This window comes from Amborella trichopoda, chromosome 3, assembly GCF_054954075.1.
Source record: "Amborella trichopoda isolate Santa Cruz 75 chromosome 3, AtrichopodaSantaCruz75HAP2 v2.0, whole genome shotgun sequence".
Lineage (NCBI taxonomy): Eukaryota > Viridiplantae > Streptophyta > Magnoliopsida > Amborellales > Amborellaceae > Amborella > Amborella trichopoda.
Window position 1 is genome coordinate 1,859,670 of NC_142338.1, and position 14,675 is coordinate 1,874,344.

General features: G+C 36.4%; 1 protein-coding gene across 15 annotated transcripts; it reads right to left on the minus strand.

Annotated features, from left to right (window-relative positions):
- Nucleotides 1-1,602: 1,602 nt before the first annotated feature.
- On the minus strand, nt 1,603-14,116 carry LOC18439723 (pentatricopeptide repeat-containing protein At3g14580, mitochondrial). 15 transcript variants are annotated; one of them, XM_088862781.1, is made up of 9 exons: nt 13,778-14,116; nt 11,653-11,838; nt 4,321-5,321; nt 4,063-4,152; nt 3,741-3,965; nt 3,458-3,622; nt 3,301-3,389; nt 2,518-2,606; nt 1,603-2,402 (listed from the first exon to the last, which is right to left on the minus strand). In XM_088862781.1, exons 3-5 carry the CDS (start codon nt 5,261-5,263, stop codon nt 3,940-3,942), a joined length of 1,059 nt encoding a protein of 352 aa, XP_088718907.1. In that variant the 5' UTR covers nt 5,264-5,321; nt 11,653-11,838; nt 13,778-14,116; the 3' UTR covers nt 1,603-2,402; nt 2,518-2,606; nt 3,301-3,389; nt 3,458-3,622; nt 3,741-3,939. The 15 variants fall into 15 exon arrangements, with proteins under 15 accessions (XP_088718907.1, XP_088718910.1, XP_088718908.1 ...); XM_088862784.1 differs by lacking the exon at nt 11,653-11,838 and having other exon boundaries at nt 4,487-5,321; XM_088862782.1 differs by lacking the exon at nt 11,653-11,838.
- Nucleotides 14,117-14,675: the final 559 nt, after the last annotated feature.

Genomic DNA, 14,675 nt, shown 5'->3' on the forward strand with positions numbered 1-14,675 from the left:
ATTCCTAAAAAACACTTATAATAATTTTTTAATATTTTTTTTAAAAAGAAAAATCCAGTTGATTCCCGATTCAAAACACCAATTCACCAATCCGGATCGATTTTTGAGATGCCCGATCCAGAACACCGATCCGTTTTTAAAACCATTGGTTTAGACATCTAATGTTTAGATCTTTTAAACGCAGTTCGAAGATTAGATGTTTAATATTTTATTTTTTGTTGAACTAAGGCAGTTTGAGCATCTAATGTCGAACCATTTGTTTAGATCTTTTAAACACAGTTCGGAGATTGGTTTAGACATCCAATGTTTAGATCTTTTAAAGACACTTCGGAGATTAGATGTTTAATATTTTATTTTTTGTTAAACTAGGGCAGTTTGAGCATCTAATGTCGAACCCCTCTTTCACTAAAGACATGCCAATTGTGGGCGGTTTGGACATCTAATATGAACCGCCCACATTTGTCTTTGTAGCCCAAAGAGTAACTCAAACACGGATGCTCGAAGGCTTCAAATGTTGCATGTCTGAAAGCTTCGAATATTGGATATAAAAAACGCTTATATCACCCCAAAAAAAGCAGTTATCCTTCTCACAATCACCCATATGAAAAAATGAAAGGCAAATAAATTAAGAAGAAAAAAATGACTACCTCTAATATTTAAGCTTAATTTGATGCACTAAAAGAAAATAAAATACAATACACACTCCTAGCCATCCATTCAAGCTAAGATGCTTCTCCTGAAGAGTGAATATAAGGACAAGGACATCCAATGGGAGGACACCCTAAATATTGTTTTATTTTGGAAACATTTGACATGATTTTATTAAGGAAAATTTATGATAAAACCATTTTTTTTTGGTACAAGGTGGTTACAATTAATCTTGACCATTGGATGTAAAATTGGGTGGCTGCATTTATTTCATTGACCTAGCTCCAATGGTCTCATTGTATACAATCCCTTTCATTAATGAGACTCAAATGTACTACGAATGATGTACACAATTAGTTACAAAAAAAAAAAAACCAAAATCTGCAGTAACCACATACCTAAAACCCTTCATATGAAGGCTGCTTCAACTTGTAACCATAAATAACTCTCTCTACCGCTCTTTGGCTACCTAATCTCCCTCTAAATGGTCCTAAAATAGTTCAATTTTACTATGAGGTCCCTTTTTTTGTGAATTCATTTTATTGCCCAAATTACCCATAGTTCGACCCTTGAACGGTGAAACTACCTTGACTTTACTGTTTTAGTAGTTTGGCTCTCAAAAGGAAGTAGCTCCACCCTTCAATGGTCAAACTACATTTTTGTTTAGTTGACCTTTCAAAGGCCGTTACTATATATACAACTCTAAATATATAACATCCCCCTTCCTAAATTACTCTATGTAGGGCTATATAGAGTCAAAAATTTCAACAAGGATGTTTAGTCACAGTTTACTCATGATTAGCAAGTGTAAAGGATGAAAAACTACAATCACAAATATATGAGGTAAACATATATTGGAAAACAACAAAATCTCTAGTAGTCACAGTTTACTCAGGATTAGCAAGTGTATAAGATGAAAAACTACAATCACAAATATCTGAGGCAAAACATATATTGGAAAACAACATCTCTACTTCTCTATATAAGGTAAACAGAATTAAAGTTTTCAACAACGATATCTCATCACAGTATGCTCTTGATTAATAAGTGCATTAAATGAAACCCACAGACAAATATACACAAACAAAAATATTTCTAATATATGTCCACAAGGTCCTGAGAATGATAGCACTGTATTGATACTTCATACCTTATTAGGCCACCAATACCCGCTCTCATTTTGGCCCTTTAACATTTTCATCAAAGTTTAGTTTAATCCATCCCCATGCAGGCTTCCTACTTCGCTACAAGGCGACTTGCTACAAATTGAGCATGATATATTCCTTTGGTAACCCCATTAAACTCTTTCTGTCGCCAATGCCAATACTGCAATAGTGGCCATAGTTCTAGCTTTTACATGTCCACTGGAATGCTTTACACCCTCAAAGTACCTACTATCTCTTTCTTTACATATATGCCAAAAAGTGTGGCTGTCATTGCAATCCTCCTTTACAAAATACCTGATTTGGGTAAGGAGAGAGAAAACCAATGTGTCACCAAATTCTAGCTTTTACATGTCCACTGGAATGCTTTACACCCTCAAAGTACCTAATATCTCTTTTGTTCCATATGTGCCATAAAGTGTGGCTGTCATTGCAATCCTCCATAACAAAATACCTGATCTGGGTAAGGAGAGAGAGAACCAATGTGTCACCAAATGACTCAGAACACAAGGAGTAACCCAGCTGAGTTCAGATTTATTCAATAAGCAGCACCAAAGGTTTTTAGAAAAGGAGTATGTCTCCTCATCTTCCCTACAAAATAAACAACTGTTGGTTAGTATCAACCCTCTTCTTTTCAATTGTTCTATGGATATGGTTGTTTGTCTCCTCATTAACCCTAACACTTGTCATAAGGGCCATTAATTACCACATAGCAGAGTTGCTTATAATGGTTTAGGGCTTCTTTGGCTGTCCTGAGGAAAAGTACGTAGTTGCACTGGTCCACAAGTAGGCATCCTGCAAATTTTGTGGAGCTTCAATTTAGTGTTTCTAAAAGCAAGCTGCTATTCAAAATCTCAATCATTTGTGGATGCAAGCGCCACTTAAGGGGGTAGACATAAGCCAATTTTGGAGGGTGTTGCTTGCAGGTGGCATGCCCTTGAAGACTGCTAAACCACAGTTCAGTGAGGTGCCAGTCCTTGGTTTGGAGAATATGATTCGAGAAGAGTTTCCTTGAGAAGCTAATTGTCTTGTGGTACAATATTCTAGTATTTATGTGAGAGAAAAGTTACATCCAGCAAAAAACGAACAAATTAAGTAATAAAACAGTAGATGCATCGTAAGAATCTCTTCAAAGTATCATATTATACCAGTCCAAATGCCTGCAATTTGACTATGGCTAAGACCATCCACAGCAAAAAAGTGATCCATTCGAAGTTGAATTAATCCATTGTGGAACATCAATTTTAATGGATTCCAAAAGTAGTTGTATAGAAAGCGTAAACCCACCTCAAAAAGTGATACACCCTCACAATTAATTTTTTTTGCTACATGAGTTCTGCTGAATTTTCATTCAGGTCAGTGGACTTCACGAATGTGATTGATCATACATTTAAATAGAAAATTCTTTTATTCAATACAACAACTCCTCGGCTACTACAATATGGCCTTAGTAGCCTTTGGTTTTACCAGATATTTCCTCGTTACCTACCAGCACCTCCTTGGTTGCATCAACATCGAGCAAGCTCTTCAAACGGAATCTCACAATCCTCTCTCCAATCATAGATTGAAAATCAGTACCTGTGTGACAGAGCTTCTCTCATGACATGCCCAAAATAGAAAGAGAAAGAGGAAAGCAAAATTCTTACATGCAAATTACTGTTTGATGTCCATCATATCCGGTGCAGGAAACAAAGAGAGATCCAAATTGATATGTCAGACAAACAATGAAATGTGAATGAGGCTTGGACGCTTGGCTTAGTGATTAGCATTGAGCTTCATGACAATGCACAATGTTCAAATCCCAGTGTATCCTACAAAAAATTAAAAATAAATGAAAAGTTACTATTTAAAAAGCAGAATATAAACTACTGATTGAAGAGCCTAAAAGAACAGACAACAAAGGAGAACAAAAATTTGGCTCGTACATACCTCTCTTCTCATAACCTCATCATATCAATCAGCTCATCTCCTATTAAAATTACAAGCCACCCACAACCATTGCCCATTTGGAAAGCACAGCCAGTTGAAATTTACAATTATTCAATTGATCCTAAAGCATTGTGGTTTGAGATGATGTGATCCATATCTCTATGGTGAAAGGTAAGATTGCAACTTGCTATGATTGTATTTAACAAGAAGGTCGGCTCGCATCTTCTGAAAGTGAGGTGAAAAATGTAGATTCAGACCCAAACCAAATCATTTCAATAATTAGTATTACAGATAGACAACAGATCTTCATGGATAAAAGTACCACAAGTCCTTCCCCTAAATAAGCTTTCAAGGATCCTCATCCAAGTCCCCATCCTCGGAATAAACCCCTGATTTATCATCTGCGTGAGAACTGCATCCACATCACGTAGCAAGTCCATGTCACATAATCCATCAATTAGCATTTTGTAAGACAAAAAACTAGGGAAAATACCCTTCGAAACCATCAAGCTCAAAAGCTTATTTGCCTCGACAAAATCTGAAGCATCTAGCAAGCCATAGATAAGTGCTTGATATGAACCTGAATTAGGATAACATCCCTTCAGCTTCATCGTATGCAAAAGGTCCATTGCTTGCTTTACACTCCCTTGTTTGCAAAGCCCAGATATCAATATATTGAATGTTATTGTATCAGGGTAGCACACTTCTCTCTCCATTCTCTCATAGAGCTCAAAGGCTTCACTCACTCTCCCTGATTTACATAGGCCATGCATAAGGGTTGCATATGTGGTTGCATTAGGCCTGCAACCTTGTTTTGGGGCTTCTTGCAACAATGAAAATGCAGCATCCAAGTCCCCACACTGACACAAGGCTTTGATAAGAATGTTAAAGCAACAGGTATCAACAGCAACACCCAATTGAGAGGCACTCAAGTAAACTTCATGTACCATCTCATATTGCTTTGCACAAACAAGCATATTGAGCACAGAATTAAAAGTCCTAACAGAAGGCCAACAATGGAAGTCAGGCATTCTATAGAGTATATTCACCGCCTGAACAGCGTTTTTTCCAATATTAGCATATAACTTTATCAAATGTCTGAAGAATTCATCAGATAGCTTGCATTTTTCCATTTTCATTCTAGTCAGGAGTTCTTCGATGGCATCAAACTTCTTTGCACTAGCAAGCATTTCGATTAAAATGGTATAAAGAGCCTCATTAGGCTTATAGTCCTTACGCCTAACCAACTTTTGGAAAAGATCGAAAGCCATCTGCGGATCCCTCACACTTTTGAATATTTTCAACACTTCATTGGGAGCAAGCCAGTCCTTGTGATCTAATCTCTTAGCATTCGTACCCAATTTCTCTATACCTCTTTCCCATAACCTGTTTGATCTAGAGACAGAGGAAACCGAGCGTATTGATCTTTTAATGAATTTGGGGTCGACTGAAGAGACACGAAGAAAGGCTTTGGAAACAGTTTCTCCCCAAAAAATAAAACATGCTGTCATTTCTGGAACCATATTTTAAGGACTTCCATCAAATTTTGGGTTCTTAGGGCAATAAACACAGCTCCAGAAACTGGTAGGAAATGGAATATAAGAAGCAGCATCAGAAATATAGAGCAAAAACTCAAAATAGTGACAAAAAAACGTTATACAGAAAAAAGCAAGAAAATCAAACAAACATAAAATGAACAGTTGATATACATGTTAGCTTATAGCTCTGGCTCAAATGAAAAAACCCTAACACATTAATACATCTAAGCAAAGAAAATAGAGGCCCCGTGATTCAGAAATTAAGGGCTAAATTGCAAATTTTTCAAGAATCATCAAGCGAGAACGCAAAAAAGACAGATTAAATGCATGCAACAAAATTGAATACAATAGTATAGAGGTAAGCATAAAAATCAAATGAGAAGATACAAAAGACGAAATTTAAACCAGAATAACTGATTGGGGGCGACATTTTCAAATGGCAAACCATCATGCTGTCCAATGAACAAAATACAGAGAAAAACAGTTAAAAATATCATTCAAATAAATACAATTCTACCAAGTATCAAACTTTCCGAACCCCTACACTAAACTACATCCAAGCCCTACATAAAATATATCCACAATTAACAAGAACGAAACCCAAAAAAACATATTTTAAGGCCAGAGCTCATACCTGGTTTGTGTTATCTTCACCATTAATGTAGGAGTCCAAAATGAAAGCTTCTGAGTGTCCAAATGGAAAGCTTGATACACCCAGGTAGAGTTCGCAGAGAGGAAGAGAGAGATTCGGCGGGTAGTTAGAGAGAGTGTGTTTTGGCTAGGGTTTTGAAATCGAGGGACTATAGAATGCATCACTTATAATCTTAGCACGGACAATAGGATGTAGTGGTCGTTTGGCACATAGGAAATATCTTGAAAGGGGTGGTAATGGACCCGGGCAGACCCGATACCCAAAGGGTAGACCTGATCGAGGTCCGAGCGTGGGTCAAAAAATTGGATCTGGCAGGTCTTTGGGTCTGGTCGGATCCGGATTTTGGGTCCTAATATACAAAACATATTTAAATATAGTTAAATATATAAATATTTTAATTTTTGGGTAGGGTCCAACCTGGGTCCGATCACATCTGGACCTAGGTCCAGCTCCAAGTCCCACACTATATTTTTGGTTCCGGTTAATTTGGGTATGGGTCTGAGCCTCGTATCATTTTTTGGGTCCACATCAAGGTTGCCACTCCTAATGTCTTCCAATATGTTTGATAACTGGAAGGTAAATGTTCCCGGGAAATTGGAAGTTCTTCTTTGCTGAGAAGAAAGCAGTTACTCTAAGAAGTTCTGGGTTTCTGAGTTTGATAAACTGCTGGAATGTTAAAGAAGTTTTGGGTTTCAAGGTTTGATAACCTGCTGGAACGTTAAAGAAGTTATGGGTCTCTGGCTTTGATAATCTGCTGGAATATAAGGAAGTTCTAAGTTACATAACAGGCCTTACACTGTAGTCTACAAACACAGACAAAATAACGATGTACTCTTCACATACATACAAATACTTTTTAATCAGTTACATAACAGGCCTTACTCTGTAGTCTACACACAGACAGAATAACCATATTATTATTATTATTATGTGTTTATCAAACATCATTAGAAAAGACCAAAAGAGAGCAACAAACATCTAAAGCTATGTTACTATCGATATATTCATTCGTGAGGAAAATAAGTCCAACACAGCTATATGAAGGGCCAATTTTCAACTGATAACATACTATAAACTGTATAATAGTGAGCAGCATTGACATTATAATGGTAAGCAACATTGACATTCTTTTTTGGATAGTTCAGTCATATGAAAGAGTCATACAAACTTTAGAAGCAATAAACCTTTAAATATTTCACAATTACCCCAATCACAATCATAACTAAACTTCACCTCAATCATCAAAGATAATCATTTTTCTCTCATTCAAACTTCATGGCAATGATTTGTTCTGTTTTGCCTAGAAAACTATTCTATACATCAAATAGTCAGGATTAATTAAATTGAATATTGGATTCTTCAACCATTTCCGGAACTAAAATTCCACAACAAACTCAACAAATTTCCTGCTGATTTCCTTGAGAAATGTTGTTATTTGCAAAAAATTCCAATCAATCTATAACAAGTTGTTTTTTTTTTTTGTTCGCTGATTCCATAACTACATTCTCAATGGTCAGATAAAACCCTATGCTTGATATTGAAAAATAAAAAGTAAGATTAATCTAAACCTATTAATCTAAACCTATGGCAAAAAGGACAGTAATACTGCAAATTTTTTTCTTTCTTCCCTCATGACCAACAAAAGAACTATCAATGAAGAAAAAATAAGCTAACCATGAATCAAATTTAAGCAATCTAATTATTTATCTCATTTTCAGATGATAGCAGTCACAAAAAAGAAATAAAGTAAAAAGGCACACCAAATGGTTATGATTGTCATCTGTGTAGTAGAAGAAACCAGATGAAAGAAGAATTGGAAAATGAGAGAACTGTGAAATTTAGCTGGAGTGCAGAGAGAAAGGCTTGAAAGGAGGGATGAGGGGCAAGGTTTCTACATAGAACTGTTTACCAAAAAAAACTGCCAAATTATTTTTTCCCTACAGAGAACAAATTACCACAAAACAATATTCAGAGAAAACCCTAGATCCATTTTTACCATGTTCGGAACCTAGAGAAAAAATCAGATATAAAATGCGACCGCATCGCCGCATATGCGGCCACATCATGCGGGATGCGCTCGCATCCGCATCGCGTTCAAGCGCATATGCGCTTTTGACAGATACAGCCGCATCATGGCCGCATCCCGCATCAGACCGCATCTCGCCGCATCTATTTCCGGGAAATGTTTTTTCGATTTTGCCCCTGGTTGAGGGGCAAAATGGTCTTTTTGTAGTTCCAAAGTTTAGGGAAACTGTTTGGGGGGTTACTATACCCCCTACACGAAGATTTCCAGCCACTTTTGTGGCTTTTTTGGCATCAAATCGAAGGAAAAAAAAAATTTGGCGAAAATTTTTTTTTCATCCAAATCTTTGATTTGGCGGTTGTTTGATACTTTGATGTTCATTTGATGCTTTTGATTGTTGATTTGGGGATGTTAAGGTGAATTTGTGGTAAGAAATTGGCGATTTCAGAGGCCGTGAAGAAATCGAGCACTACTTCACAGAGTCGGTAACTTTTTATTCCTTCTTGTACAATAATACCGTTATACTTATTTTTGGGGCAATGTCTTCTTCCCAATCTTCTAGTAACAAGGATCCGGCTTGAAAATATGCTAAACTAAAAAATCCGAAAGATAGTAATTGTGTGATATGCTTGCTCTGTGAAAATACTTATATGGGTGGTATTTTTCGACAAAAAGAGCATTTAGCCGGAATTTCTGGGAATGTAAGAGCATGCCCACAAGCTACAGATGATATAAAAAAGGAGATTAGAGAATATTTGGATAGATTGAAAAAAGATAAAGAAAAAAAAAGAGAGGAATTACTTGACAATATGCAATTATTTGATGTTTTGATGATGTTGATGATGATGATATGTCTGAAGTTGCTATGAGGCAAAGGGGTACTCATTCTCCAACCTCAAGAGAGAGGGTTATAAATATTGGTGGTAGTGCTGAGAGAAGAACACCTCTCTCTAAGGGGCCAATAGATTCTTTTTTCACCCCTAGCCCCGAAATTATGGTTTAGGAGAGAAACAAAACAACAAAACAAACCACAATTGACAATAAATATAAGAAAAAACAAAGGAAGTCGGTATGTAAGTGGATTGCAAAGTGGATTTACATGGCCGGCATTCCTTTTAATACTATAACTCTAGATAGTTTTGCATGTATGGTCCAGGAAATTGGGAAATATGGGCCAGGACTTATTCCTCCTTCACTACATGAGGTTAGGGAGCCCTTGTTGAAGGATGTTGTATTTGATGTGAATAAAATTTTGATTTCTCAGATAGAAGGGTGGGAGAAATATGGGGCCACTATTATGTGTGATGGTTGGTCCGATGGGAAATCAAGGGCATTCATTAATTTTCTGGTTAACTGCCCAACAGGTACTTTTTTTGTTAAGTCTATTGATGCATCAGACAAGTCACATGATGGTATATACTTATCTGGCTTGATGGATGAGATTGTCGATTTTGTTGGGGAAAAAAGTGTGGTACAAATTATCACTAACAATGGTGCCAACTATGCTGCAACTGGGCATTTCTTGACTTTGAAAAGGAAGCATATGTTTTGGACTCTTTGTGTAGCTCACTGCGTTATCTTATGCTTAAGGAAATGGGTACATCTTTATTTAGTGGGGTGATTTCAAGAGCTATGTTTGTTGTTGGATTTATTTACCATCACACTATAGTCCTAAGCATGATGAAGACTTTTACAAAGAAGTGAGAATTAGTGAGACCGGGTATCACTAGATTTGCCACGTCATTTCTCACACTTCAAAGCTTAGCCAAGCAAAAAAGTGCCTTAAAGACCATGTTTGCTTCAAAGCAATGGAGTCAAAACAAATGGTCAAAGCATAAGGATTGGAGAAAGGCTGGAAAAATTATTCTGAATACATCTTTTTGGAGTCAAATAATTATTGCTTTGAAGGTAGCTTGCCCTTTAGTGAGAGTGCTTAGACTGGTTGATGGTGATGCGAAACCCACCATGGGCTACATACATGAGGCAATGACTAGGGCAAGAACTGAAATAAAAGATGTTTTAAAGGATGATGAAAATATGCGCACGGCTATACTTGAAATTATTGATAGGAGATGGGATACCCAGCTTCACAAGCACCTCCATTCAGCCGGTTATTTTCTAAAGCACCCATCCATTGAGTCAAATCATGTAATAAATGGTGGGTTCTTAGATGTGCTGGAGAGGTTGGTGCCAGACCAAGATATCCAGGATGAGATCCAGAGCAATAAATTGATTAAGTTCAAGTTAGCCTTGAGAAACTTTGGGAGAGATATTACCACTCGAAATAGGGATACTACAGATCCAGGTAAAAGCCAAAAGCCCAAAAATAATCTTACTTGTCTCTTACTTTATGTATAATTACATTGTTTATTTTATACCATTAATTTTTAACTATATTCTAAATTATAAAATATTATACAGCTGCATGGTGGGCATTATATGGAAGCGAGACACCAAATCTACAACATCTCGCTATTCGAGTCTTGAATCTCACATGTAGCTCATCTGGTTGTGAGCGCAATTGGAGTACATTTGAGCATGTAGGTCCTTTACTCTTTATTCCTTAATCCTTATTCCTTATTTCTTGAATTTCAATTTTCTAATCTAAAATCTACTTTATCTGATTTCAAATTTCTACCACAGCTCTATACAACAAAAAGAAATAGGTTGGAGCAGAAAAAGTTGAATGATTTGGTTTATGTGCGGTATAACAAACGGCTTAAAGAGAGGTATGAAAATCGCACGAAGCTCAACCCTATTCAATTATATGATGCTGATGATGATTCCATAAGTGAGTGGACCGTAGATCCAAGACGAGCATGTGTTTGAGGGTGAGGATCTTACATGGCTTGATGTCAAGCTAGCAACAGGGGTTAATGAAGAAGATTGACCTAACACTAGAGCACCAAGGAGTAGAGGAGCTGCTGGGTCTAGTCGCACTCGCACATTAGCTTCAGAGGTTGAGGAGGAAGCTGACTCAGAAGAGACCGATGAAGAAGAATACATGGAAGTCGTCAAGGATGATATTGATGATGTGCATGACAACTATCAAGATGACTTGTCTGATTGATATTTGAAAAAATGAAGTTCAAGTTTCAAAATTGACTCTCAAAATGGATGATTGTATTAAGTTATTATTTATTAACTATTAACTCTTCTTGAGCTGGACTTTTGATTTGTATTTTGTAATATCATTATTTTGTGCTTATGCTTGTACTTATGGTTGTTGATGGTTATGCTTAATTATAGTTGTGCTTATGGTGCAAATTTGTGCTGATGGTTGTTGATTGTTGAATGCTTTATGAAGCTGGTTTCAAGTTTCTAGTTTCTATCAGGGGATAGTGAATAACTGGATACAGAATCTCTGACAGCTAATAGTTTTGAAGTTAATCATTAAACTAAAATACTTACTATCACATATATCACCTTCATATTTTTTTCTATGCATTAACTTATTTTTTTAGATTTTTTAGATTTTTTAGAATTTTTTTACATTTATTGACCGCATCATCGCGATGCACCCGCATCCGAGCCGCATCGAGCCGCATCACCGCATCGGCCCCCCACTGCATCAGGGCCGCATCCGGCATTTTAAAACACTGGATAAAGCAAAATAAAAAATGGGATAGAGAAAAAACCCGAGAGAGAAACAAATCAGGGGAGAAAGACAAACCAGAGAGAGAAAAAACTGAGATGTACCTTTGTGATGAGGCTCGTAGGAGCAAAGAGAAGGTGCGAGATGGTCTCTACTCTGTGGTTAGGGCAGTCGAGGGCAAAAAAATACCCTCTTCTTCGCGAGGGCAGTCGGGGCTGGGTAACTTACTTTTACCCTTCAGCGATGTCTCCTTTTCAAGTTTGTGTTTTTACACTGAACTTGTCCTAAGCCTAAAAAGAGGTAACAGGTAAGTACCTAGTAAGTTACCTTTTAACTTGCTTGTTTTTATCAAACATGAAACTGCTACAGGAACAAGTAAGCTCCATCTTCTAGTAAGTATCTTCTAGTTATCAAACAAGCCCATATGGAAGATTTTCCATAAATTGGCTTCGTACTTCATAGAGATTTTTCACATTTTCTAAAAAATTTGTTGTTAATAAATTTGCCACAAGCTAAATGCAAGTAACAACTTAGATAAATAATCTCTATCTAGAACAGAGATTTCCAATGAAGTAAACACAATTAAAAGATATATAAATTAATTAGAAAATCACCATAAATAGGGGAACCTTTTTGTACCGCACTAAGTATAGGGAACTCATAAATACCGCCCCTCTCTTAGTCATTTGATCAAAATGGACGACCTGGATAGCTTCAATCATAATACTACAAGAGAGCCTCTAGGGCCTGTTTAATAACTGGAAGCAAGTTCATGAACTGTAAATTAGAAGTTCCTCTTTGCTGGGAAGAAAGAAGTTACTGTAAGAAGCTATGGGTTTCTGTGTTTGATAATCTGCTGAAATGTTAAAGAAGTTCTAGGTTTCTGTTTGATAACTACTTCATGTCTTTTAAATATTTACAAATTATCTATGTTTTTATTATTCTATTTAGTTATTACTACATTCCAAGGAATGGGCAACGTTCATATTTACTAAAATTTATCACCCATCGGATTTATGGGCTTCCAACAATTCAGCGAATTGGAATTACATGGCTACTCAATCATGAAATTGTTAAAATTTATCTTCAAGTCTTATTACCATTGTAAATCAACTAAGTATAGGGAACTCAAATATACCTCCCCTCTCTTAGTCAATTGATCTGAATGGACAACCTGGATAGCTTCAATCATAATACTACTAGTGAGTCTCTAGGGCTTGTTTGATAACTGTCTCTTTGTCATTTGATCTGAATGGACCACCTGGATAGCTTCAATCATAATACTACTAGTGAGTCTCTAAGGCTTCTTTGATAACTGGAAGCAAGTTCATGAACTGTAAATTGGAGGTTCCTCTTTGCTGGGCAAAAAGAAGTTACTATAAAAAGTTTTGGGTTTATGGGTTTGATAATCTGCTGGAATGTTAAAGAAGTTCTGGGTTCTGTGTTTGATAACTACTTCATGTCTTGCAAATATTTACAAATTATCTATGTTATTACTACATTACAAGGAATGAGCAGCTTTCATATTTACAAAAATTTATCACCCATCGGATTTATGGGCTTCCAACAATTCAAGCGAATTGGAATTACATGGCTACTCAATCATGAAATTGTTAAAATTTATCTTCAAGTCTTATTACCGTTGTAAATCCACCTTGTCGGTACCAATGAAGCACCGAATGATCGTTTTTCCATATCCACAAGCACGTGATAGGCATCAAAGCTCACCATTGAAAATATTACATAGCAAGCCATACATTTCATTCACAAGAATCAACTATGAAAGTAATAATCAAAAAAATCAGAACATAATTTCTCGTATAATCCATTCCATACATTTTATTCACAAAATCAGAGCATAATTTCTAATACTATGCAAAAAAAAAATCATAGCTCCGAGATTACAATTGAAAGTAACAAAGAAAAATGACATTTAATAAGGAGGAAGAAAAGTAACAAAGATGAATATTAATAGTAAACAATGAAGAAAAAAAGAAGATTAAGAAAAATGACACTATCAAATCTGCACCGAAAACTCTCTCTCACAACCCAAAAGACAAAAAATGGACACCCTCCCTACTTCCCTACCCCTCCCTTCCAAACTCTTAATCCCCCTTGTTCACTACCATATTTTGTTTGTATTTTTTGTTGCACATGTAGACGAGTAAGAATAGCAAAAAGTAAACGAGAGTAATAAACAAAGATGAAAAGAAGAATCACTGGACGTACCTGAGATGTCTTCAACGGCTTAAGCTATAGAGAGTATATAGCATTGGGGTTGCAGAGGGACTCGGCTTGCAGAGAGAGATAAAAGGCGCTTGGGTAGGGGCTAGAGAGAGAGAGAGAGAATGGGCTTGGGGCTGTAGAAGAGAGAGTGAAGTTATGAGTCCTGGCACCCTAGGTATGGCTCTCTCCACCATTTTCTGCTAGATATAAGAGAGCGAGAAACAGAGACAGAGAGAGCACGGCTATGGCGGTTGGGGAGAGGAAGCGGCCAGGATTTTCGAGAGGAAGCGGCTATGGCAAGGGTTTGTCACGCAGGTGGAATGCTTATTCGAACTTCCCCTCGAATCTTCCACCTTCAGTCCATTTGGTCCTATAAGTGGTTTTTTTGGGAAAGGTTTTATATAGAGCCGAGGCTCTAAACAATCAAATCGGAGCATACCTCAAAAATTCACCGCAAAAGGATGTTTTGGTGCTCAAATATCTTCAAATTCATCATCGCCACGTCAATATGTAGGAACACGAGAAAAAAGAATAGATTTCAAACTTTAAAAATATTGTATTTTACACCACATTTTTTTTGACAGTCAATTTTTAAGATTTTCAAGTTTTATAAATCTCTCGTCATTATTTTTTAAACTTTAAACTTTACAAATAAAAATGAAAATATTTTTTAAAGCTATTAAGAAGATTTCAAGTATTGAAACCTTCATACTATTTGAAGGTAGGCTCTAATTTAGTTGTTTAGAGCCTAAGCTCTATATAAACGGCAACTTTTTTTTTTCTACAGTACCAACAACTTCCCATTTTAAACTTACCAACTTCTATCAAACACATGAGAGCTACATAAGAGCTATAGGTAAATTATGGGAAGCAACTTCGTTTTATCAAACACGCCCTGATT

Coding starts and splice junctions, on each gene's coding strand:
- LOC18439723 (XM_088862773.1), bottom strand. CDS start 5,263: ATGGTTCCAGAAATGACAGCATGTTTTATTTTTTGGGGAGAAACTGTT.